The 27,623-nt window shown below is 38.5% G+C and overlaps 2 protein-coding genes and 1 long non-coding RNA gene across 3 annotated transcripts in view; 1 reads left to right on the top strand and 2 right to left on the bottom strand.

The window, feature by feature from the left end:
• Positions 1 to 376, bottom strand: part of LOC112553143 — a 38,819-nt gene extending 38,443 nt beyond the window's left edge. Inside the window, exon 1 of the mRNA XM_025220167.1 lies at positions 221 to 376. Within this exon, the coding sequence (XP_025075952.1) occupies positions 221 to 296 (76 nt within the window). The 5' untranslated portion in view covers positions 297 to 376. The remainder of the gene's footprint in view (positions 1 to 220) is intronic.
• A 5,570-nt stretch (positions 377 to 5,946) lies between these two features.
• Positions 5,947 to 13,614, top strand: LOC112576799 (transmembrane protein 208-like). The gene is made up of 6 exons (XM_025259539.1): positions 5,947 to 6,084; positions 7,855 to 7,950; positions 9,999 to 10,055; positions 10,854 to 10,987; positions 11,710 to 11,794; positions 12,102 to 13,614. Exons 1-6 carry the CDS (start codon positions 5,947 to 5,949, stop codon positions 12,234 to 12,236), a joined length of 645 nt encoding a protein of 214 aa, XP_025115324.1. The 3' UTR covers positions 12,237 to 13,614.
• Positions 13,615 to 14,207: 593 nt separating this feature from the next.
• LOC112576801 lies at positions 14,208 to 22,994 on the bottom strand. The gene is made up of 4 exons (XR_003101917.1): positions 22,858 to 22,994; positions 21,152 to 21,224; positions 20,303 to 20,450; positions 14,208 to 18,193 (listed from the first exon to the last, which is right to left on the bottom strand). It is a non-coding gene; the product is annotated as an uncharacterized LOC112576801 (long non-coding RNA).
• Between the last annotated feature and the right edge of the window lie 4,629 nt (positions 22,995 to 27,623).

The raw sequence follows: 27,623 nt of genomic DNA on the forward strand, positions 1-27,623 counted from the left end.
ATCACAAAGCACCTGTGAGACCGAGCACCTGCCAGTGCTAGTGCCAGTCCTAGTGCCAGTGTTGTTGCCAGTCCTAGTGCCAGTGCCAGTGTTGTTGCCAGTCCTAGTGCCAGTGCTAGTGCCAGTGTTGTTGCCAGTCCTAGTGCCAGTGTTGTTGCCAGTGCCAGTGCTAGTGCCAGTCCTAGTGTCGGGCTGTGGTGCACTGCACCTGACCACCTACCTGTGGCGGTGCCGGCCCCCTCAGTCCTCAGGACACTCACAAGCGCCCAAGTCCAGAGCAGCGCCCTCCTGCACATGTCTAACCTCTGGTCGTCTGCTTCAACGTCTCATCGGCCAACAGTTTTATGGGGACCTCCAACGATTCTGGAGTTTTGCCATTTGGTCCCTTCCCTCGCCAGATGTCTTATCTTGGGTGGAAAAAAGATAAAGTCAGCAACCATTGTGATCTTATTATCGACACACATTCGTCGTCTTTCCTGTCCTGAAGCACTTTGAGAACTATGATTTGTGCACACTAGAGAACTAGAACACTAGAACACTAGAGCACTAAACACTAGAACACTAAAACACTAGAACACTAAAACACTAGAACACTAGAACACTAAAACACTAAAACACTAGAATACTAGAACACTAAAACACTAAAACACTAGAACACTAAAACACTAGAACACTAAAACAATAGAACACTAAAACACTAGAACACTAAAACACTAAAACACTAGAAACACTAGAACACTAAAACACTAGAACACTAGAACACTACAACACTAGAACACTAGAACACTAGAGCACTAGAACACTAGAACACTAGAGCACTAAAACAATAAAACACTAAAACACTAAAACACTAGAACACTAGAACACTAAAACACTAGAATACTAGAACACTAGAGCACTAGAACACTAGAGCACTAAAACAATAAAACACTAAAACACTAGAACACTAGAACACTAAAACACTAAAACACTAGAACACTAGAACACTAAAACACTAAAACACTAGAACACTAAAACACTAGAATACTAGAACACTAGAGCACTAGAACACTAGAACACTAGAGCACTAAAACAATAAAACACTAAAACACTAGAATACTAGAACACTAAAACACTAGAACACTAAAACACTAAAACACTAAAACACTAAAACACTAAAACACTAGAAACACTAGAACACTAAACACTATAACACTAGAACACTACAACACTAGAACACTAGAACACTAGAGCACTAGAACACTAGAACACTAGAGCACTAAAACACTAAAACACTAAAACACTAAAACACTAGAACACTAGAACACTAAAACACTAGAATACTAGAACACTAGAGCACTAGAACACTAGAGCACTAAAACAATAAAACACTAAAACACTAAAACACTAGAACACTAGAACACTAGAACAAGTCCGTCCCTTTGCCAGTCTGCAGTTAAACCACTTCCATATTGTATTTCTGTGATGTCTACAGATGAGTGTTTGTGTATACGGTGCACTAGGCGAAACGTTGATAGAAAGTCGTTGATAACGTTGGGCGCAACATCGGTGTACAACTGACTGTAGGGGTAGGATCCGCCCACCCTGGGTACAGTAGAGGACAGTGTAGTCACAGGATGCACTCAATATCGATACAAACAACCACTGACGTATCGATACAAACAACCACTGACGTATCGATACAAACAACCACTGCCCTATCGATACAAACAACCACTGACATATCGATACAAACAACCACTGACGTATCGATACAAACAACCACTGACGTATCGATACAAACAACCACTGACCTATCGATACATACAACCACTGACGTATCGATACAAACAACCACTGACATATCGATACAAACAACCACTGACATATCGATACATACAACCACTGACATATCGATACAAACAACCACTGACGTATCGATACAAACAACCACTGACATATCGATACAAACAACCACTGACGTATCGATACAAACAACCACAGACCTATCGATACAAACAACCATCTGAAGCTGACTGTCGCAGTCCTGTGTCTCCGACTTGCATGGATGATTCCCAGGTCTTAGAGACCTAGACTGAAGGTCTCTGGGACCAGCGACTCCCACCATCCCTCTCACCCAACCTTGTAGACAGATGCTGGGTATCGGTATCCAATCATTTAGTAAGTAGAAAGTAGCAGAATGGGTGGATGGGGTTCCACCCACGGTTTCCCTGCATCCTTGCTGCTGTGTAGCGTAAAACATTCTTTCCTTACTTGTCAAATATTTTCTAATAACATTGTCTGAATTTATCCACTCAGCTCGCCCATGTGAACAAAGATGTAGCAGAACAGTTCCAAAGACAAGAAATTTGAATTTAAGGCATTTGCGTCTACTTCTTGTCAAAATATACAAGGTCAATAAAAGAGAAAAATCTGAGATAAAAAGCGAACCCTTGCCTTTCGGCACGTGCGCGAGGTGCAGCCAAGTACTCAACACTCGGAGATACTTTGGGTACAATGAGGATGAGGACATGAGTACAATAAACAATATGTTTACATGCAGTTCACGGAAACATAAGTGATGAATACAGCGATGATGATGATGATGATGATGATGATGATGATGATGATGATGATGATTTCAGTACATACATTAATATTATTATCTGTGGATATATGAATTGCTGTCAAGGTATCTTAGCTAATCTTAATGTGAAGCTACAAGATGGAGCGGTCAACACGCCCTGTCGGCGCACAGACAAGATAATTAGTTACAGTTATAATTAACAGTTCTATTCACAGACAAGAGCCAGCGCAGCCTTCGTTACATTTAATTTAACTTAATTTAATTTAATTTAATTTAATGTGTGCTCTTGTAACACGCAGTATCACAGCCAAGATGGGTGGCCCTCTTGGTGTCTTGGCCCTTGCATGTGGTTTCCATTCAGTGGTGTTGATACAGGGTGGGCCACCCCACGCCGGTACTCGTGCTCTCCACTTCATTCCACGTCCGATTACGTGAGACGTAGCGGCTTTACGTGGTCCGCCCTGTACTTTGGTTAGTCCTTGTTGTAACTTTGAACTGTGTTTTGTTTGTGCTGGACCAGCTCTGTGTTTTCTACACTCAAAACAATCCCATGATTGTCCCCTGTTGTTTCTATTATTTGTGTCTACTGTTTGTACGTATGTGGTCATGTATGTACTAGGTTATTTCGTTGTTCTTGTGATGCAGAATGTAAGTGTTTCTACACATCTTGTCAGCACTGTGTTTTGATAGCCCAGAGATTGCAAAGAGGTTGGTAGGTACATGTTTGACTGTTGTATGCGGTCTTTATATATCGTTTACCTCATTCATTCAATTATATACTTTAATTAGTTCTTTTGTTGTTAGAGTTCAAAATGTCAATACTTGCACAGGTCAGTTGTCTGCCACATTGCAATCTCTCTCTCAGACCTGTAGCACCAGCAGCACTTTGCGACCCACAGCTTATCGCATGTCTACAGTCACACAGGACGCGGCGAGGGTGTTGCTGGCCGACACCAGTCATCCACCTGGCGAGTTCTCAAGCTTACTTTAGAAGCATTCACATCGTAAACCTCGTTTATGAATTAAAAAAGAAATGAATAACAAAGGTGTGGATTCCAAAGTCATGCTCACAACGTCCAATCAAAACTGTATTGCAAGGAAGTATATCATTTTATGGAGAAGACCTGATATGGACACATGTCCCTCTTCAAACCGTCCTAACCTATTCATCTGCAGTTTTGCTTTTCACACCCACTTTCTACCCATCGGAATCTTTTTTTTTCCCCTTGGTATTCTCCTACCATGACTTGCTATTTAATCCCATACATTTACAAAAAGCTTGTCCATTGTCCATCTGTGAGCTGAGAACTCCGCGAGTCACGATGAAGACGTCCTCGACCAGATCTTTGTGTGACCCTGGTGCAGCTTCCCATAGAACTAATTAATGTTTACACTTGTGTTGTCATTTAAACACGTGTTCTGACACCCTCGTAACCTTTGACTCCTCTCTATGTCCGTTACTGTGTGTCATCAGCCTCATCTCATTTACCTTTTTATGCCATCCATTCCTTCTGTAGAACTGTTATCACTTGAACTGAGATCGTCCACACCGTCGTCACCGGGACAGTAACTTTCCACAAAAATTTCTTTCAAAATATTGAAAGAGGCATTGTTGAAATATCACAAATATTGCGGAAACTTCCTGACTGCAACATCAATTCTTCTAAAGTTGTTTGAATATAGATGCCGTATCAGATTTATTTATTCTGTGCTTCTGAAATGTGGTATGTATACGCATCATGAAGTTGTGATGTAAGACATGTCCAAGGCAGATCGTCCCGCCTGTGGAACAGTCTTTGTGCGAAGGCAGTGGCTTCACCGAACTCACCCAAAGCACGCGCTAGGACTCAATGTTGAACGTGTATTCCTGAACTCTGTGAGTAAGAATTGTATTCACTTTTGCTTTTGTTTTTTGTTTTTGTTTTTTTAGAAGGTCATCTGACCCATTTCAATATCAAATACTGATACATGCATATCAACATTGGGTGGCTGTACATAAGCATAATTCCTTTTGTATTACAAGATCTCTCGATCGCGTGTGTTTGTACATGTGTGTGTGCGCGCACGTGCGCGTTGGAGAGGGGGGGGAGGATTTATTTACCCTTCCTGTTATTGGTTGATGAACGGATATGTTGGTCTGCTGGTACTGGTCGTCGGGGAAAACAAATAGACACGGTGGCTGACAAGACTCGTAGACTATGTTAAGCGTTACGCCCAGACTAAGCAAGCCAGTTCTTCCTTTGAACATCTCAGCATCGACTCACGTCTATTGAAGTTGGTCTTATAGCGCTGTGCCTGGTCATAAAGCTGAATCACACCATTTGTTCTCAAAGGTCTGCCTTCTCCTCGTATGAGCACAGAGTCCACGTCTCGCGAACGTACAGCGGAATGGGAAGTAGGTGGAACTTGTACAGTCTGTACTTGGTAGCAAACCTGATAGTCTTGCTATCCAGTATTCTGTCCAGCCTGGCCAATGTTCCTGTGGCTGTCCTGGTCTTCACTTCGTGTATTCGAGCTGTCTGTCAGTCTGTTGGTAAGGTCTTGAAGTTTGATCATTTGGCGCGGCACCCTCACCCAGGAGCCCTTGCAGCTGAGGCCAGACGCGTCATGGCAGCACAACACAGACGCGCAGCACGCAAGACCAGAATGCCACCAGGAACTGCCATCATCCCATCTTCTCACGTATGCTCCACATGTGGGAGACTTTGCCGGGCCCAGACTGGTCTCATTAGCTACATCCAGACCCATCAGTACCTATACTAAATCCATAGAGTGTGTGTATGTAGTCATGGTCGTCATCAACCTCCGATGGAGGCAAAAGAATATCGGCCTCTCACCGGTGGAGGTGGAGGTATATCATTGCTAAGAGTTTCTCACGTGATGTTCCCCAAAAGATATTCAACAGCAAAGGCGATATATCGCGTGTGAAATAAAACGCTCTTGTGGTTATCCAGTAATTCGTTCATTCATTGAACTTTTATGCATCTCTTTAATGACCGAACTGCTGTTTGCTTTAGAAGATGGTACCGTACGGGTCAGCTGAAAATCGTATCACGGATCGAGGAAATACAAGTTTGTGGTCGTTCAGACGTGAGAGAGAGAGACACACACGATCATCAAAGCTGCTACACAGCTTTGAACAATAAACAATAAGACAGCCCATCATCGATATACAGTAAATGAGCAGCGGTGTCAACACGAAACAAAAGAGCAGACGACGCATGCTCTCGTGTTGACAGACGAGCGAAAGGCCAACCTTGACGGTCTGCGATTAGACGCATGCCAGCAGTCAGCGGTGCCTGCCCGGCATAAAATCCAGGCACCAATGATCCAAGATAACTGCCAGAAAAAATAAAAGAGATTGTTCACTAGATTGGAAAATGAGCATCTGTAATCGTTGTCATCTCTACTCGTCAAGCACCGCAAGGGAGGCTAATCTAAAGCCAACACTCAAATCAACTTCCGGTGATTGTCACGTTTGCTGCTCGCATCTGTTCTGTCCATCGACAGCTATGCCGGCAAGTCTTTCTACTTAATGTTTTTACTCTCAGTCTTATGAGTTTCCCGAAATGCCGGTTAGATCCATGAAGTTTCTAGCAACTTCATAAAGTATACCCTAAAAGCATTGGAAAGTTAGTTGACTGTTCGTACGGTCGACGTGAGCATCGTCGTTCGTAGAGCATTGATGACGGACCCTGCCTGCCTGTGAGAAAGTCTACATGGCATGACTAGCCTAACCATGGGTATTGCAACAAAAAGACGTATGGTCGAATTTGTGCAATGTTTGATGTAAGGTGGGCATTGATATCAACGTTCAAGAGGTGCACGTATGGCGAGGTTCAGCTTTACTGCAACAGTAGCTGTGTTGGCAGACCCATATTGTGGGGCGTTACTCTAAATCTCCGAATAATCCAGTTTCGCTGTTGCGTGACATTGTTAAGAAATTTGTCCTGCATTCTTAGTAGTTCTTATTACCACTTAGCACCTTTTAGTGTTCTGCTTTGTTTTCAAAGCAGTGAGGCATGCCCGCTGGGAGTGGTACACTCTTGTTGTGATCTGAGCTAATAATGCACTGTTCGCCCACAATTGCATAAAAATTAAAAGTAAAGGAATAACAATTCAGTGTATGATTATAGATACATATATAGATTAGAGATCTCCATATATCTAGAAATAAAAATAGAAATAATAGATTCACTTTCCTGTTACTTGACCTTCTTCTCAGCCATACTCTTGATGTAGAAGTAAATTAACTATTTAAATTTACTTTTTCAGGGGTCCTTCAGCATCTGGCACAAATAGAGCCAATGCAAGCATAGCAAAGCAGAAAAGGGGGAGGGATATCTATGGAAACTAATACTTATTTCTGAATGCAAATGAATTGACAGCAAAGAACAGCCAGTTTGTTACATTTGTAATCTGATTCCAGTTCAGTATGCATGAGAAATGATGACTGGGTCTGTTACTCTTATCACTAGAGTCTGTGGTAAATCTCTATGCTGTTATACAATTTCTCCATGATGGGTAAGTTAAAGGATGGAAGTTTCCCATAGCTTTTTTAAAAAGTTTATCCTCGATTAGTTATGCTGTGGGTTTAGGAGCTTTATTTTGTGTTTGATTCTGATTTATGCCTAATCAGGTTTGGGCAATAGGTATAGATCTTTATCAAAACTTTTTTACAATTGCTTACACATCCTTCCATACCCAAACTAAGATAGTGCTAAACCAGCTTCAACTTATTCTGATATATATTTTTTATTTGTGGTACAGTTTTGTAGCCTTAGTGATATTCATTGTTGAACCAGATCGATGGAACAATAATAACTGTCACCAACAAAATGTCTACTACTTATGTTCATGCAATTAATAATAATAATACTAATAAAGGTCAATTGTATAGTGCCTTATCCCTACCCTAAGGGCAAACTCAAGGTGCATCACAAAAATAAATAAATACATTTTTATAGCATATTCTTCAGAAAACTTGATATCTAGTTGTGATGATATGGTCCCTTTAGAATGCTCACAATGTCAAAAACCTCAGAAAAATTGATTTTAGCGCTAACTAGACTGCACTGTATGGTCTTTTGTCATACTTAATATCTGTTTATTAGATGCATAGAAACATGAAGAAGATTGATTAAATATCTATCTACCCTTTACAGCTGTATCATACAGTGTTAAGTAAGTTCAAAAATATCTTTATGTTCATGTACTTATGAGCAACATCCTAAAAAATGTATGTGAAATATGATCTTGCTAAACTTCTGAATTCAATTTTTTTTCAGCCTAAAGGTAAGCAGGGAACAAAAGGCAGTAAGCAAATAGCAGAAGAAAACCAGGCAACTCTGAAGTTTTACAGAAATATAATTCTCGTTACCAATGTAAGTATTAAACTGTATTTGCTTTATCTGATGACCATTTTATTAGACTGACATTTTCTGTTCTTTACATAATGTACCCAAGAAGATTATTGCATTCATTCGTTCGCCATCACTGTCAAGGCTTTCTCTTGGTTGTCTTCCTAACTTTATAACAGATTCATCAATGACTTACAGTCCAACCCTGTTCCACTGACCTGCAGTGTTCCTCCATCCTTGGCACATTTTTCTTCAATCTGTACGTCTCCTTTGTCATTTTCACCATTTTTGCATGGACGACTCTCAACTCCATGACAGTGAAACACCTGATAGTGTATAGATACTGATGACTTGCTATAAAGACATAAAAAGCTGGATGACAAGAGACTTCTGCTTAATGACGACAAGACAAAAGCCATTCTTACTGGTACATGCTGAAATTTGCTTGTCTTCCTTACTCCCTCTGCCCTTAACACTATTATCATTCCTATTTCTGACTCAATAGAACCTGTGTGTTGTATTGGACAGCACTCTGTCCATGTATCAGTTTGTATCCCATGCTGCTGAGTCATGCATTAGCCAGATCCAAAAACTTCTTCCAACAGATGCTTCCCAAAACTTGTTATCTCCTTTGTCTTCTTGCATTGATAACTGTAATTCTCTTCTTGACTCTACCATCTTTATTCTAAAGCATATTGAAAACCATGCTTTCAGCTCATTTTCCGTAAAAGACATCACACCACTTCTCTCTTTACTGCACTGCACTGGCCAGCAGTTTCAGTATAACAATGCATTCAATATAAAATCAACATCTTGTTGTAAGTGTCTTAATGCCTCTGCCCCCACCTGCCTATCCAGCCCAATTCATATCTACACACCGCCTCATTCTCTCTATTTCTCTTCTGATCCCCTTTGCATTCCTCAGACCAGACTTCATACATTTGGTCCACATACTGGTCACCTTAACCTGGAATGAATAACGAACTGCCATTCCATATTTGCCAGAAACCTTTTATCTTTTTCTTCAAACATCTTAAAACTTACCTTTTTCTCGTCCGATAGTGTGGATGTATGTATAGGTATGCATGTTTATGTTTTCTTGATTTCTTGTAGGCTGTGAATTGCTGTAGCAATAATAAGCAATTTATAAATACCTTATTATTATTATTACATAAATGTGAAATAAAATACTACCAAAGAAAAAAGTGAATAAAAAACTTTAAAAACTTAAAAAATGAGTTTAAACGTGTTGAATAATTGTAAGCTTTGGAAACATTTGCAACCCTATGAAGTTCCAATTGTGTGTCATTTAAGTTGGTGTTTCTGGAATTGGGCAATCATTGTTATATGTGAATTACGTGTTCAACAACAGCATGCTCACTTGTGACCTATAAGCAGCTTTCCTTTCTGTCATACTGACTCCCCTTCAGGTACATGGGTGGTCTGATGGCATAAGGTTTAGCTCTTATCACCTGTACAGTGAGGGTTGGCTGTCCTGGGTTCAGCTCTTGTCTTGAACATGCTGATCTTTCTCTGCATGTGGCATCTGTTTACAGGGCTGGCTGCCTTGCCGTGATATAGCCTTAGTTGCTGGCTCAACATCAAACACCCATTCCCCTTCCACCATTTAGGCACATTATTTCTTAACAAGAAATTAGCTTCTTAGAATTCATCTCACTCTCGTGCTTTATGATACTTTTACTATATATATATTTGTATATTTTGATGAACATATATTTTGTTTTATTGTTCTCTTGTAATGCATCTTTGCACAGTTTAGAAATATGGAATTAAAAAGGCAGCGGGCCCAAAGAAGGTAAACTTCAGGGTATACACATCATTCTTAAATAAACAAACTCATCTTGAAGTTTGCTGATCTCTTCATTTATACAGACCAATTACAGTTGCAATTGCTGCATCTGTCTTGGTGGTAGAAACAAATAATAGCTTGCACTTTAGTTAGCACAAGGATATGTCATTGAAATAGTTTCTTAGTTTCTGTTTTGAATGTTTAAAAAATTATCTTTTATAAATAAGTTAATTTCTACAAACTTACTTTTTTCTGTTGACAGGCAATATTTTTCCTAGTCTACTTCTACTTCTGGGAACAGTTTACAACTCTTCCTATAGTAAGTCTTCTTTGTAGAGGCTAATCCAAATACAAAATTATTTTCAAATGGCTACTTGGCAGTTGCCATTCTACACATGTTAAGCACGATTGAGTTCATGAAAGATCAGAACCTGCTCTTTATATGACCAAGCTTAGTTCATTAAAAGATAATTACCATAATTTGAGTTTACTCTGCATGATGTCATAAAAACATTGAGGGAAAGTCTGCTATGACATCAATGTAGCATGCTTGTTTATATAGCAATAAATAATGTGCTTTGAAACTGAGATTAAATGTGGTCTTTGCTGGCATCTTTCACATTGCTGATTGCATCCAACACACTTAATGTGAAGAAATGAAGTAAAGGGCTTGCCATGTAGGATTTTTCACATCCCTCATGAGACTGACACATTTTTGTCAAATGAATTCCCATTAATGTTATTAGCAATGGCACTTGGCCTCTAGTGAAAAGTGTAAAACTATACAGTATAGTATAGTGTTTAAAATGGAATCAAGCTCTGATATTGATTTATGTCCTGTATTAAATTATCCGTTAGAAGAATGTGGTATCAAAACATCACAAAAGTGATCTTGTAAGGGGAAAAGAAGGTATTACTGGTTTAAAAGATTGAGCAGGTGGATGAATAATAATAATAGTAAGGCATGCATTTCTCTATTTTGTGCAAGTGTGCTCCATCCACATGCTTGAGCCGCACAACTTTATTGCTTTTAATCATGTGAACAGAAGTAAATGTATGAATTTTACAGAAAAGCCTTTTTGTGAGCATGCCACAAAAAAAACCCTTCTCTTTGCAGTTGATGCTCATTGTGACGCTGGCAATATGCATTGGAAGCTACCAGTTCATGGCTAGTATGGGTAGAGCCACTTACAGCCAGGGAGTGATGGTGGACAGTGGCATCGATCTAAACATGGAGGCAGGCATGGCTGAGTAAGTTCACTCAGAGCTGGTGACCAAAAGGTAGCATTAGAAAACATTGGCAGATGATTTTTCAGCATTCTTAAAGGAGAATATTTTTGCTTGTCTTGACAGAGTTTGATGTATTAAACACAGTTGGTTTGGCTGTGTCCAGTGTGCTTGTGAGACAAACTTTGCCAAACTGTTAGTTGTTAAGAAGGCCGTTTTTTTGTATAATAGATCATTTGCACAGATCATCATGCATGTTTGAAGATGTCTTGACTCATTGGCTACAGGGAATTGGTATTAACTTCTACACTGCTATCCAGATGTGCACACATTTCAGCATTTTGAAAGAAGCATACAAAATAAACAGGACAGGAGACAAAATAAACAGGACAGGAGACAAAATAAACAGGACAGGAGGACAAATCAAAATTATAATTAAAGTTTAAAGTGAGCAAAATAAGCTGTTCCTACCTCATTTTATCATGAAAAAACACATGTTAAGAATGAAAATCCAAAAGAAATAAGGTATTTCTGATAGCATTTCCAAAAGGTATTATTGGACAGAGTCAGATAAAATGATCACTATGATGCTAAAGATTTTTCTAACTTGAAATTAGAAGCAGTGGTTTAGTAGTTGTTGTGCTGAATGGGTCACATATCATCAAGTGTGTCAGTGTGCTTAAATTTGTTTTTGAAGGAGATGGGTATACAGTTGGTTTAGGTACTATTTTTTTTTCCACTTTCAGGCATTGCAAAGACATCATTTTGCTGGCTTGCATTGTACAAGCTTGCAGTCTAATATCCAATTATTTCTGGCTCTTTCTACTGTTGGTGTGTATTTATTTTTTATCTACTGTTATCCTAATCCTAGTTACAATATGTGATATATATTGTGGGCCCTCAGTATTTTATATACAGCAAAGTCTTCAAGAAAAGGAAAATAGGGAAATTAACACATTGGAGAAAACTTTAAATTAAACTTGTTCTGCTTACTCAAGTTTCTGAGACCAGATTGTACAAATGTAAGTTGATCAAAAGGTTTTTGCTTTCTTTTGTAATAGTGAATCATCGGTCTCTTTAATCATTGAAAGAGGACTTGAATATTGACTAGTGAAAACAAAATCTGGTTATTTTGCAGGCACCTGGTAGGGCATTTTATCTGCTGTGGGTAAACTTTCTTGGACCATGGTTTTTTGCGGAGGCTCCTGAGCAGCCTGTGGATGATAAGAAAGCAAGAAAAATGGAAAGAAAAATGAGAAGGCAACAGCATTAACACACAATTTCATCTAGACCACACTTATTTCTTTAAAAAATATGTTAATTGAAAAATACTGTTTAGCACATGAAAACTTGAGAGAATATTTGAATGTGTGCAGTATGCTTAGAAAGTTATTGACTGGTGAATGTAGTTGAATTCTGCAAATTTTCTGTCCAGAAGTATGGATATGTGTCTGAGGTTACATTAAAAATCAGTATAACTTGGCATTTAAAAAAAAAATTATACCACCAAGTATAGCACAGGCAGCTGTGGTTAAGCTGGACAGGGTCTGGTGCAGCAAAAGCATGAGGTTTATCCCCAAGTACGACAGTACAAGCCCCATATAGTCCTCCTTCCTGTACAGTTGCCAGATGTGGATGTTTGCTGATATTGAAAGACATTTGAGACCAAGTGCCCAGACACAAGGAAACTTCTCACAATAGTCAAGCAGCACAAGCTGATCTGGTCCTGCCATGTCACTCTACAAACTCTGTCCAAGATCATCCTTCAGAGCATCACTTGAGGGATGGGGGGCAACAGAAAGAACTAGATGGCAAATGTGAAGGAGGCAAACCCTGCTCACCGCCACTCAATCTAAGTGCCAAGCCTAGTCAGCTGCTACATCTAGCCAGGTTCCCCTGAGAACCAGCACAGCAGGCCACCTGAAATGCTCAGCTAGTACCAGTCAAGAGACAGATGATGGTGATGGGGATAACACATTCTGCATAAGCAGGTTTCAAGCATCACCAGTAGATTAGACTAGGCTGGGCATGGTGACATAACTCTTGATGCTTGATATTGGGATTATTTATATCTACCTGCTATTAGCAAAGAATGTGTAGTTTTAACTTTTACTCAAAAAGCAAAATAATCACTGGAGAAAAAATCAACAGATCAACCTGTCTGGTGCATCTTGTTTCCTTTGTTACAGTTTGCATAATTGTTTGCATGCCCTTACAGACTTAATATGCTCCCTACTGAATGTTTTGCGACATATTTTTGTAATGCTAAAAAAAATATTTAAGATTCCCAAGACTAGCTTAAGTGTTGTGCTAATGCTTGTATACATTTTTTAGAAGATCTAAGTAAGGGGCTGACTTATTTTTAATCGAGTCCATTTATGGTAAAGCTATCACCTCACACTGATTTGCTATTACACCCACAACATAGTCATGTGTACACTTGTCTGCATCAGAATAAGCACTCAAATGCTTTTATGGATTCCGTACCATGACAAGAGAAAATGACATATAAGAGATGTGTTGGCAACCATATTTGTGGCAAAATCCAGGAGGGATTTGGGGTTAGTGCACTAGTTTTAGAGAAGGTTGCAGATGCAAATTGTGTGACAGGCCAGCGACTATTAAACTACCTTTACACACCCAGCAAGAAAGGGTACCTGTTTTATCAGGAAGTTATAAAAGATGGCTTGTTCTGATCTGCTTTTTACATGTACAAGCTGAGACCTAAACAGGGTGGCTCACAGTTTGCTGCTTCATGCAGCTAGAAGTATATGTGACTTTTAAGGCCTCAGTTTGGTCAGGGTGTTACAAAACAGAGACAAGAATTGGTTGTTTGTTCAGACATTCTCTTTGGCTGGGTGTTTCACTCTTGATGCCCTTCCTGCTCCTGTTTTCCTCATGTACATGCATACAGTTTGCATGAACTTGTAAGCATACTTAACTCTTCCTATGCAGTTCACACCTGCAGATGTTAATGTCTTCATAACTTAATAAAGAAACTTGTTTAACGACCATACAGTTAGAAACCTGACAAGTATGAACACAACATAAACTGCTGTTTTGTTTTTAGATTTATAGCAATGTACATGAGATGGTTACAGAATATGCACAGCCTCTTTAGCTCTTGCCTGCATCTCACACACAGGCTCTTCCTATAAAGGCACTCAGAAATAAAGACTATCAAAACTTCAAAGGCAAATGAACAATAAATATTTTGTCAATATGAAAAGAACAAGATATCAAGTTTTAAAAAAAAGGCATTTATTCCATTTCTAAACAGTTTTTAACATTTGTACACTAGGAAGTGGAGCAAGAGGTAAGGATGGTGTTTACAGAAGTGTATCATGGCCAGTCCCTGAAACACTGCTGATATTAAATACAAGAAGTTTTTCTGCAATTACAAGCTCAGGTAACCCATGACAATTTCAACATCATAATCTCACTTTGCATAATGCTGGGAATTGAAATGGAAAATTCCCATTCTAAACAACAGTTCTTCACGGTCGGTCCTTCTATCCTACCCTAAAGGCCATCCTGTTAGTCTTCTACTGAACTTTTCAAGAAATATTTGTGTCACTTCTTTCATTTTCTCACATCTAATCTCTACCTATTGAAAATTCTAGATATTCAGAGACCAGACCGTAGGAATGTAAGTGTATACCAAGTGAAGACAGGAAAGCATCATGGCACAGAGTAGACTCTCAAATGCCAACTAAAGGCAGACCCTGGTTACAATAAGTCCATGATAACCAACACGTTTCATTATATTTAGAACTGATCAGTTTTATATACTTAAAAGGGTAAAATACATGACAAACTGATGTTTAAGATAAACTGTACATGTTATGACTTGAAAAAAATTGAATTAAAGATGGTCTTAGAATTTAACCTGGATACCACAGGTATCTGGTTACACTTATGTACATGTACATATAAAAATAAACTCCTCAGTCGTAGGCTAGTGTCCCGATTCTGGGTAAATGTCACACTTAGAGTAAACATTTTCCTGTTAATATTTTTCACATAATGCAACTTGACGAACTATGAAGCACGAAAGATGAGCTAACAACTTGCATTACAGCTTTAAAAAATAAAATGTATTAAAAAATTCCAAAGCTCACCAGCCTTCCTCTTCTACCCAGAGAAATGGGCAGTCACTAAGGAAGCGATTTATGCTGTCTTCATGTGAAAACCACTCACCTACCACACAGGATAGTAACTTGATCTACCCCAGTGACAGAAGGAAGGCACACATAAGATTACTGCAGCTACTAAAAGTACAGCACTCACAAAGCATTTCTACATTCGTCATCAATTCTATGGAACTGGAGACTACGTTTCATAGTTATACAGACTAGAAATTTCAAGTATTCTTGCATCAGTAAAGACTAAAATGTGGTAACATTCAGACTTTGCAATATTCATAACAATCTGTTCTTGCAAGAAAAATGTAAAGGCTACCAAGGTACAATATTGTATTGCCCAAACTCTCTGTTAATAAATCAGTTCAAAAATGCAAACATCAACACACGGAAATTTTTTAATATGACATCAGGAACATAAGTTTACATGCTTATGCTGTCACAGCTAAAGCCAACAGATGAACTGAGATCATAGGCATATTGGTTGCCATTGAAGGTTCTGCTATTTTTTAGCTTCTGTGTATGATTGTTGGTTTGTTTCTCAAGGATAAGCGGTGGTTATTTCCTCAGTGAGCTCACCCATGAAACCAAAAAAAAAAAAGGTTCTAAGCTTGTACAGCTTCAAGCATTAGAGAGGAAAAAAAACCCACAAAATGTTTAAAATCATCACTGTTTTCTGAAAAGCAAGACTAAAATAGAAAAAGTATTTCAACAATAAATAGTAATAACAATATATTTAAATAACATGAAAGATAAATGCATCATTGTACCAAGTTGACAATATGACATACAGTGCACTCCAGTTAAAAGTTTGACATACATTTTCTGCGTTCACTCGGGGTCCCACTGCCCACTTCAATTATAATCATCATCAATTCCATTTCAGAGAATATAAGCAATGCACACTGAACTGCATCTGTTTTTTAAATAGGCATCATTTTAACAATCCAGCAACATCACAGTCTGCTTTTTCTATTTAAAAATGTACTAGACAAATATTGATCACATTTATTCAACACATTTCAAATATCAAAAAAATGGCTTCAAGAAATAAGTTGTACAAAAGTTCTCTCTAAAGACGGAATATTATTGGTCTTTCAAAAGTGTTAGCTTTCAACACTTTTTTTTTAAATCAACTATTGACATTGCAGCAGTTTCTGTGCCTCCTACAAGACTTTACCTCCTTAAAAATAGGCCAACAAATAAAACTCTAATTGACTTCCTTCTTAATTTTATCTTCAATATTTTTCTCCCTTAAAAATCAAGGTCTGGTATTTTAGACATAACATGCTAAAGATTTTAGTCCTTGGATTAAGGATTAAGATAGCAAAATGAAGATTCAGAAATGAATTATTTAAGAAATCAATAGGCTACTGCATAACACTTGGCTTGCTAACTGTAAAAGACAAAGGTAAATGCAGTTTTCATGTAGTTACCCTGAAACTTCCACCACATGAAGATTCACGTGTATCTTCAGAAATTAATCTCTATCTTCTTGGCATCTCCCAACCTCCAACTCTTTCCAGGCTGGTAAATATGTGCAGATACATAATATGCACCTTAGAGTGCAGCACTAAATGTCTTTCTCAGTTCCAACAATGTGAACAGCCTTTTGTGCTTTTAAGGTGTGGGGAAAAAAGTCGCTGATCAGAAATATGCTAATAATTACCAATTATCCAGAGAATTCAAATTTTGAACAACAAAAAAATACCAACTTCTTTTGCTATTATGATCCTTTTCTTTAAAATATTCTCTCCAACAGCATGTAAAGTCATAAGGGCTTTAAATGAATGGGAAAAGAGATTAAAAGATACCTACATCAATTATTTTTAAAGCTGCGTAATTATTTTTATATAAAAACACCAAAACTTTGGCAAATGCTGCACAAGAAATTCATCCTTTAAAAAAACCAGTGTATTGTTTTTGAAACTATTTGCTAAATGCCTAAACACTTCCACTTTGATGTGAGCTGGGTGGGAATTCTTAGCATGTGTGTTCAAGGTCAAGTATAATGGAGGGGAGATATCATGCGACTACATAGAAACTAGTTTTATCCAGATACTGTATGTCTAATGTAATCAAACTACTTCAGTGGAGGGAAAACTTAGCCTGTTCTTGTACAATTTCAAAAACTAGAAAATGCAGAGTTACATGAAACTGAGAAAAACTTTTAAGATTCCATTTTTTTATGTAAAAGCATAAACACTGCAGACAGCAACAAAACATTTTTTAAGGACACATAGCTATACAATAGAAAACAATAGAAAGACATTGATGCTAAATACAAAGATACAGGGAGCTACATTATTTACATGTTTTGGTGTAGGTAAAAGGGACTAAGTATGCACCCAAGAAATTCTTGACTCCACAAACTGCACTTTAAAAAGGGACCACAGAGCATGACATAAAAACTGGTCACAGGAGTCCTCAAGAAAAAGCAAGAACAGTGGTATAATAAAATCATTGTGTTGTAAATTGGCATAATTTTATGTTAATAGATGGATCCATCATATATCTGAATGTTTCAAGTTTAGTCTGTAAGCATCAAGAAAACCTTTCATCTTAGAATAAAATTATTAAAAGTACTATGATGTACTTTATATAAATATATAAATTATTCATATATATCTTCACAAATATGAAGGTAAAATGGCTGGCTTTAAAAGCAGTGACAATACAATACCATAAAAACAAAAATACCTTCTTGATTTAAAATGCTACAAATGTCCAACCTCTTTCCAACTTCTGTTTATCTGTCATAAATGGCCCAAGATAATGCAGAGACACAGGCAGGTTAATGCTGGTTTGCTGACCCTTCCGTTGCATAATCTCTCCCTGATGACCTGTTAGCTGCCTGTTGAAGGTCATTACTCCTTGTCAATGAGGGGTCAGTAGCTGAACAGTAGCATGGCACATCATCTGATGAACGTTGAACAGTAGAATAAGTGTTTGTGAAACCAGATTCTACTTCATAAGGTGGTGGCAGTAAGCTGGATTCCTTAACAACCTCAGAATATGGTGGAGGGTAGGCAGGAAGTGGCTCACTCACAGATATTGGTTCTGCATTACTGATGATTGCAGTACTATCCTGAAAAAAAAATAGAAAAGAACTTCTTTTGTGGTATAATGATCTCTTTGTAACAATGAAAATAAGCCATACGTGAGGTGCACCTCTAAAAGCACATGAATCTGCTTACAAATCATGCACATCATACAATCTTCAACAGGCACCATTGTTTAAACTGGTACTTCAGACAATGGCTAGTTTCAAAATAGTCTCCCTACGTGGAACTCTGCCCTGCCAGACTGCCTCATTAATCAGTTTCAAGATGCTAATTAAGACTCGCCTCTTTTTTTAAATATCTCTCACTCGCTCCATAGCACCTTGAACTGTTTTCATGGGATCAGAGCAATTTACAAGTCTCAAATACTTATAATTATTCATGGTGTAAAATCAGTCTGTGAGCTTAAACAGGTACATTTATCATTTGACAAAATATATTTTCATGGCGTTTTAAACGATAAAAATATTTCTGTCAGTCTTGAAGTAAAATAATGTATTGGAGGTGAATACCAATAGCCTTTTAGGCTGAATATGGTTTAAAAAAAAAACCAACAAGACTGGCAAAACTGTTCTTTTTCATTATTCTCAGTGCTTTTTTAACTTATCCTATCAGGACTGTTATAACTTATACAGCTGTCACACCTGAAATGGATCTTGATCTTGATACAATGCTTTGTTTCATTTCATTTACAAGTGTAGACATGCAAATACACAGGCAATAGTTCCCTATGTGTAGCAATACACTAGATGTTCTTTTGAGCTGTATGTTACTTGATTTTTTTAAGTGAATTCTTCCAGTGTTTAAGTAGCCACACAATGTAATACGCGTAATGAATTATTATACTAATTATAATTTCATGCAGTACTTACAGTTTTGGCAAAATATTACTGGAAATTATTTTTCCTCTAAACTCAGGTGAAGGCACCTTAGCATATTCTTTACTTACAGTGTGGGCAAAATATTACTTCGTTGCTTTTCCTCCCTCTGAACTCAATGTGAAAACACTATGGTGCATGCATGTAAGCAAAGACAGGCCTAATTAGAATAAAACTGCTACACACCAAACTTTGCAGCATTTATGCTAAATTCTTCTAAGAAACTGTATAAAGAAAAGAATATGTTTACTTCAAGAGTTTCTACATTAAAAGTCATCTGTGAAAAGCTGAAATTATCATATTGCAAATTTCTCAATGGTCTGTATTAGATGTAAATGACTGTGCAGTCAAATTTTGACCGTGGTGTATATACAGTAAATCTTTAGGTTCAAACATGTATGACTTAATACTTCAAAGACCATGCAGAATTTATTATTATTCCCTGCTGCTAGAGCAAAATAAATTAAAATCTTTCAAGGAATGTGATGGCTTACTCTGATCACTGGACACTTTTTAAATGCTTAGAATGGATTTGCTCATAATACAAAGTCGAATGAAAGCAAGATTTTACAGAATTTGTTGATTCTACGTGGAAATTACCAATTTTCAAAAATAGATAAATGATTTTATTTTAGGTACTGAAGTTAACAGAATACAGTTATAATGTCCCCACCTCTTAAAATCTGTATATTGTACTTTGCTAAATACTTTCCTAGGATAATTGCATATTGAATTTGTCCTTATATTTGCTAAAGACCAGTTGCTTTTTTGAAAAAATGGTTTGGATCTCTCTTATATGATATACCCATATCTATATACCATAGAAGGCCCTGAAAAAAACATTAATTAGATCCAACCATCAACAGCTCTGGTGAAAATTAACCATAAAACACAATCACCAAAAAAATTACCTTTTACTGTGCAGTTCTTTTTTAGATATTTAGTTTTGGTACACTCTTCTTTTACCAATACATCTTTTCTCTTTAAGAAATAATGTAATGACAATTTTCTTTGGGTTTTGTTTAGCAACATAATAATTACATAAAGAAACTTGGGACAATGATTAAGATTATCCTAGTCATGAGTGCTAATAAAAATAATCCTATTAAAAAATTCACTGATGGCCTGCTTGCTAATAAATCTCTTGTACTAACAGAAATTTCTTTATACCAATGGCCTTTTTTACCAGATTTACTTCAGGCCTAAAATCTACCTGAATAATACAACTTTTAAAATTGCGGTGTGGGGGAATCTTACACTGTAAGGAAAGTGACTGTCAGCTACCCCGGAATGTGACCTGACAATGATAAGTCTCTGCATTCGGACTTGACGCATTCGCTGAGCTCGGACGTAAAAGTAGAATGTCCAAAACAGCACTTTCAGTACCAAGATCACAATGAGGACACTGAAAGAAGAATCAAAAAAACATAATAATGATGATACATAATTTAAGTTTATCATCTATTCATATAAGAATGGAAAACACTTTTAAAAAATTACTTACAATGTGAATCATAAGCTACCTTCTAATTTAATGCCACAAATGCTGCACAATATAAAGGTACATAGAGAATTGTTCTGGATTAGACATGGGGTATTAATATTTGAATAGACAAAAATCACTGTATTCTTACATACAGAATTTATGTAGAAATGGAATGTACATCCCAGTCTTGGATGCATATATAATGCCACAAATACAAAAACAAACAATAACATCTGCTTTTTAAAACCCCTTGCTGACTTCACAGTCCTATACGATAACTCTACCAAGGTAGGTGGAGTATTCAAAATTAATTGCTTTATTTGGAGTTGACGGTGATCAAGGGAGCTTGTATGATAATTTTGAATTTGACGAGGTAAAAAGTGCTGGTACTGTGCACCAAGGCAAGCTCATTCTGCCAAATCTCATCAGTGACCAATCGCTTGGACTTAAGACATATTAAACAGTGTTTTTTTCTCACCCTTAATTTGCCCTCCGAGACTGAACAATATTCAAGAAAATTCAGTCATAAATAATACCTCCAATGTCCTATGTGTAAGTACATACCCCACAAACCCTTTAAAAATGAAAATGTATGAAAAATAAAATTTCCAGTTACTTACAAAAAATAATATTCCATTTCCAAAGTCTGCCAGTCTGTTTCACAATACACTAAAAAGGTTACCAAGATTCTTTCTGAAAAACAATGTTTGTTTCAACATTTAATGCAAAGATATTTTCTCTAACTTCTAGATTACTATACGTTTTGGAACTCGATTTAAAGATTAAAATTAATGGACAGTCACCAAACCACTGGTTTTCTGTCAGACCTCTCAATCAGGAAATAAGAAAAATCACTTTGATTCATGGTATCACGCAGCACAAAACACATCTTCATTGACCTTAGGTTAAGCTGCAAGTCAATTCGTACTGGCATGGATGTTTAATACAAGTTCATGGTACTGGCAAGGATGTGTAATATAAGTTCGTGGTACTGGCACGGACCTGTAAGACAAGTTCGTGGTACTAGATTGGATGTGTAATACAAGTACGTGATACTAGTATTCAGTTGCAACTCGCTGTTGAGAGACATTTAGTATGGATGTGTCATACAAGTTCGTGGTACTAGTATGGATGTGTAATTAATACAAGTACATGATACTAGTATGGATGTCATACAAGTTCGTGGTACTAGTATGGATGTGTAATTAATACAAGTACGTGATACTAGTATGGATGTGTAATTAATACAAGTACGTGGTACTAGTATGGATGTGTAATTAATACAAGTACGTGATACTAGTATGGATGTCATACAAGTACGTGGTACTAGTATGGATGTGTCATACAAGTTCGTGGTACTAGTATGGATGTGTAATTAATACAGGTACATGATACTAGTATGGATGTCATACAAGTACGTGGTACTAGTATGGATGTGTAATTAATACAAGTACGTGATACTAGTATGGATGTCATACAAGTACGTGGTACTAGTATGGATGTGTAATTAATACAAGTACGTGGTACTAGTATGGATGTGTAATTAATACAAGTACGTGGTACTAGTATGGATGTGTCATACAAGTTCGTGGTACTAGTATGGATGTGTAATTAATACAAGTACGTGATACTAGTATGGATGTCATACAAGTTCGTGGTACTAGTATGGATGTGTAATTAATACAAGTACGTGATACTAGTATGGATGTGTAATTAATACAAGTTCGTGGCACTAGTATGGATGTGTAATTAATACAAGTACGTGATACTAGTATGGATGTCATACAAGTTCGTGTACTAGTATGGATGTGTAATTAATACAAGTACGTGATACTAGTATGGATGTGTAATACAAGTACGTGGTACTAGTATGGATGTGTAATTAATACAAGTACGTGATACTAGTATGGATGTGTAATTAATACAAGTACGTGATACTAGTATGGATGTGTAATTAATACAAGTACGTGGTACTAGTATGGATGTGTAATTAATACAAGTACGTGATACTAGTATGGATGTCATACAAGTTCGTGGTACTAGTATGGATGTGTAATTAATACAAGTACGTGATACTAGTATGGATGTCATACAAGTTCGTGGTACTAGTATGGATGTGTAATTAATACAAGGTCGTGGTACTAGTATGGATGTGTAATTAATACAAGTTCGTGCTACTAGTATTAATAGAGGTAATAGAGGCAACTCGCTGTTGACATTTTCTAACTCAAGCGAAGCCATGCAAACTCTGATTTCATATACTCACAATCAAGAATTAAACAGTTTATACATCATCTTCGTCTATAAGATATTTTGACTGGCTTACCTGTTTTTGACAGACAATAGTTAAAGCTTTCGAGTGCGAGCTGTGAACTTCCTGGTGAACACTTTGGCGGAGCAGCATCCAGCCTAAGGGAGGTAATCCTGCTCTGTGCCCTTTGCCAAGACTAGAGTTAACCTTTGACCTCTATACGCGCCAACCTCGTTCACTTGCTTCTACCCACGCTAGATTGCATATCTAATACCCTGTAGTGAAAGGCGTACATGTAAGTTCCCCGTCCTGCGAACAAAAATTTTCAGGATGGAAAATAAAATTTCTGAATGACTACAAGTGTAGCAAGAGAGGACCTCTCCTCAAGAATGGAACTCGCAGCGAGGTATGCAGACGCTGGGTTTTCTAATGTTGCTGAATGGATTAGCAGACATTTTCGTGGTATTTTTCTATAAAACCCAAATGAAAGCGTGGGTTGTATGTGTTTAGCTTTTTCATGTTATATTTTTATTTAAATTTGACTTGTAGTTACTCCTTAGCAGACGATCAAACACCCACTCGCGCAGTGATATCAAAGAAAAATAACCCCCACTATACACATCTCTTTGCAAGCTGTAATTATTTGAACCTAAAAGTTTTACGTGTTTCTCTACTGTTAAATTTAATTTTGTAGTATGCACACACCATTGGTTCTCGCTGAGACCTCGGTTCTGTCCTTACGGTACAACACCTCGCTGGTGAGTTCCATTCTTGTAAGGTGACCAGACGTTTTGGGGGCGAAAGCGGGACACGTGCCGATGATGGTGTCGTCACCGTCAAAAAACGCCGAAAAAAGTGATTTTTAAAGACAACCGGGACATTTGATGGACTTGCCAGAAAGCCAGAAAGCGGGACATTGGGCGTTCCGCCCGATGAGCAGGCGGGACACGAGGTCAAAAGCGGGACGTCTGGTCACCTTAATTCTTGAGGAGAGGTCCTATCTTGCTACACCGCCGCGCACACCACGAAGTTTGCGTTACGATGTTTACGACGGAAAAGCCCTGATCGAAGTGGAAACAAGGCTTTATATACAGTCAATGGCACAGGTGTGGTAAACAAGGCTTTATACAGTCAATGGCACAGGTGTGGTAAACAAGGCTTTATACAGTCAATGGCACAGGTGTGGTAAACAAGGCTTTATATACAGTCAATGGCAGAGGTGTGGTAAACAAGGCTTTATACAGTCAATGGCAGGTGTGATAAACAAGGCTTTATATACAGTCAATGGCAGGTGTGATAAACAAGTCTTTATATACAGTCAATGGCAAGTGTGTCGCAACCACGAAACATCCTAACTCAGGGCTGATGTAACCAGAGGACTGCCTGTATAGAGGGTCCGGAGCTAGGAACTGGAACGTCTGGACCACTCACATCGCTACTTGGAGTAGTTGGGGGGACATATTTTCGATGGAACAAATATTCTGTGGGTGTCCACCCACAACTCCTTCATTGATTCCAACGATCTTGGTAAACAGATGAACCTTGGGCTTATGCAACGCCGATTCGAGGTACCCTGAAAAAAGAAGGGACGATGGAGTAACACCTTGAGTGAACTGCTCTTTGTCTCTTGCCTGGTGTCAGGTTTTAAAATATTGTCACTGGACTTAAATTTGATGTGTTTTTGGTCGTGCCTGCCACAGACTGAACCTCTCTGATGCCCCTTCCACCTTGGTGTGTGTGAAAGAGAGAAAGCTGCTTTATCCTGCCATTTAAATCTGTTGTATGTATACTGTTTGGCATTGCATTTTCCACGCGTGTAGTGGCTGCTTTGGCCGGTTTAGGTGTGGGGACTACAAATTCTACTTTACACCAACAGTTTGCTTATTTCAGGCGTGAAGTAAACAGTCCGCTGAACGCATATGTAAATTTGTAATGTCGTTACCAGATGATACTGCTTTTATGGAGTACAGATCTGAACCATTTCTGACTTCAACTGTGAAAAAAAAGAAAAAAAGTATCCCTTGTACTTTGACTCCACGCGACTCTCATAGTTTTGTCATTTAATGTCTTTTGTGCCGTTCTCTTTTGTGAAGCTAACCTTTTGATGATTTGCAAGCGAGTTCTTCTGTCCAGCACAGAGTTGACCTTTCCAGCTACCCTGAAGGATGGTGATGGGTCACGTGGTCAGATCAGTTATTTATTTTACAATTTATTCAGAAGTCCTGGTCATGAAGTCAATGCTTCACTTTTCTTGCTTTTTTTCGATGTGCAAAAAAGAGTTATCAGTGCCTTCAGATTTAGTGTATTTACCAAGTTGTGCTCAGTAGATATGGTGGCCCACCCAATCAGTCTGTATTGCAACATTGTTGATCTCATAACATTTTTAATTAATAAGGAAATAAAATTAAGGTAAAGAAAGACACAAATCATGTTAATAAAATATATACAGCTATATGACTGTGTATAAAATCATGTGAACTTATCTTTACAAAGTCTCATGAGTCGGCGGATGTAGTACAGTATGCGCTGTTCAGTCATGTACGGCTGAGTCCAGTTCACAGATATATTCTTATAGAACAGTTCAGTTCACAGATCTTCTAATAGACCTTTAAGGATAGCTCCAAGCGCCCTAACAGACAATTTCAAAGTAAACTCAAACAGCAGCACCAGATGTCTGCAGCCGCTCACAAAATGAGATTTTTTCATCTTGTGGGTTGTAAGTTTAAAGGTAAAACTATACCTTTTCTCCGATCTTGTTTGTCCAGTCCTCTCAATATGATCTGAATTGTTTTAAGTGGGGTAGATTTATCTCTACCCTTGTCTACTAAGTCACCCCACTTAGGTCCTCTCAGGGTTAGGTCTTCTCTCTCTCTCATTTTACGGACAACCATCAAGTAGCATCTCACCGAGGTCTTTGCTGCGTTAAAGCAGAAATCTGGGTCACCTGCTGTGTCCAGTCTCGCTAATCTGATGTGACTGGTCATTAACTGTGATAGAATTATGGCTACCCTTTCCACCTAGCACCTCGACAAGTACTTTTTTTATGAGTAATGGGATTTCAGGCTTTATTGAGGGGCGACTCGTCGGTTGCACACTGATGTAAACAAGAAATCTGTATCACCTTTCTCTGGTCTTATTTTGCTGTTTGGTCTAAAACTCCAGCTATCCAGAAACACTAACTCAGTGGTTCTCAACCTGTGGGGCGCGACCCCCTGGGGGGTCGCGACGTGCCTACAAGGGGGTCGCGAAGGTGGTCATTTTTTTTAAAGTTTCTTATACCGGTATTAGTGAAATTAGTTTACATTGTGTAACCGAGTGGTGAGGGGGCTCAAACTCCAAATCTTTTCTCCCTATTCAAGTACACTGTCTCGACAATGCAGTGACTTCTCACTTCTAAAACTCAAAACACAATCCCCCTCTCAACAATTAAGCCTCCAATCTCCCTCCTCTCGCCTTTGGCCCTCTCTCTACCCCAATCTCTCATCGCTGACTCCCCTCTCCCTCTCCAGCAATGAAAGTTCTTCTGCCATTTTCAACTTCGTATATGTGTGAGCAAGGATTTTCAGCATTGGTAGCACTGAAGTCTCAATACAGAAATCGTGTGGACGCAGAGGCTGAGCTGCGAATAGCAGTGGGTACGAACATCGCACACAGGTTCGCTTCTCTATGCAACAGCAAGCAGGCTCAACCTTCTCATTAATCAAAGTGAGTGTCTAATAAAATAATATCTATTAGCACCGCAGAATTTGCTTCAGTAAAATTTCATTAACAGTTATACATCTTGCAGATACCAACTTTGTTCTTTCGTTGTTGATTTCCTCGACGCAGCGTTCGAGCTTAGCTAAACCCCCCCCCCCCCCGCTCTTCCACCGACCTAGCTGGCTAAGGGGGGTCGCGGACGTACCGGTGTTCGTCAGGGGGGTCGTCACATGTAAAAGGTTGAGAACCGCTGCACTAACTGTTCTTTACTGTCTCTGAGCTATCATAGCTGCTAGAGCATTACAAGCTCTCCGTTCATACTGTATAACAGCGGTTCTCAACCTTTTACATGTGACGACCCCCCTGACGAACACCGGTACGTCCGCGACCCCCCTTAGCCAGCTAGGTCGGTGGAAGAGCGGGGGGGGGGGTTAGCTAAGCTCGAACGCTGCGTCGAGGAAATCAACAACGAAAGAACAAAGTTGGTATCTGCAAGATGTATAACTGTTAATGAAATTTTACTGAAGCAAATTCTGCGGTGCTAATAGATATTATTTTATTAGACACTCACTTTGATTAATGAGAAGGTTGAGCCTGCTTGCTGTTGCATAGAGAAGCGAACCTGTGTGCGATGTTCGTACCCACTGCTATTCGCAGCTCAGCCTCTGCGTCCACACGATTTCTGTATTGAGACTTCAGTGCTACCAATGCTGAAAATCCTTGCTCACACATATACGAAGTTGAAAATGGCAGAAGAACTTTCATTGCTGGAGAGGGAGAGGGGAGTCAGCGATGAGAGATTGGGGTAGAGAGAGGGCCAAAGGCGAGAGGAGGGAGATTGGAGGCTTAATTGTTGAGAGGGGGATTGTGTTTTGAGTTTTAGAAGTGAGAAGTCACTGCATTGTCGAGACAGTGTACTTGAATAGGGAGAAAAGATTTGGAGTTTGAGCCCCCTCACCACTCGGTTACACAATGTAAACTAATTTCACTAATACCGGTATAAGAAACTTTTAAAAAAAATGACCACCTTCGCGACCCCCTTGTAGGCACGTCGCGACCCCCCAAGGGGTCGCGCCCCACAGGTTGAGAACCACTGCTGTATACAAACAGACGCACTCTTAGATAATAAAAATAAACAAAGA

Source organism: Pomacea canaliculata, linkage group LG12 (assembly GCF_003073045.1).
Source record: "Pomacea canaliculata isolate SZHN2017 linkage group LG12, ASM307304v1, whole genome shotgun sequence".
In the NCBI taxonomy this organism is placed as follows: Eukaryota; Metazoa; Mollusca; class Gastropoda; order Architaenioglossa; family Ampullariidae; genus Pomacea; species Pomacea canaliculata.

Coding starts and splice junctions, on each gene's coding strand:
- LOC112576799 (XM_025259539.1), top strand. CDS start 5,947: ATGAGCATCTGTAATCGTTGTCATCTCTACTCGTCAAGCACCGCAAGG. Junction 7,951..9,998: donor ATATAATTCTCGTTACCAAT/GTAAGTATTAAA, acceptor TTCTGTTGACAG/GCAATATTTTTCCTAGTCTA. Junction 11,795..12,101: donor TCTGGCTCTTTCTACTGTTG/GTGTGTATTTAT, acceptor GTTATTTTGCAG/GCACCTGGTAGGGCATTTTA.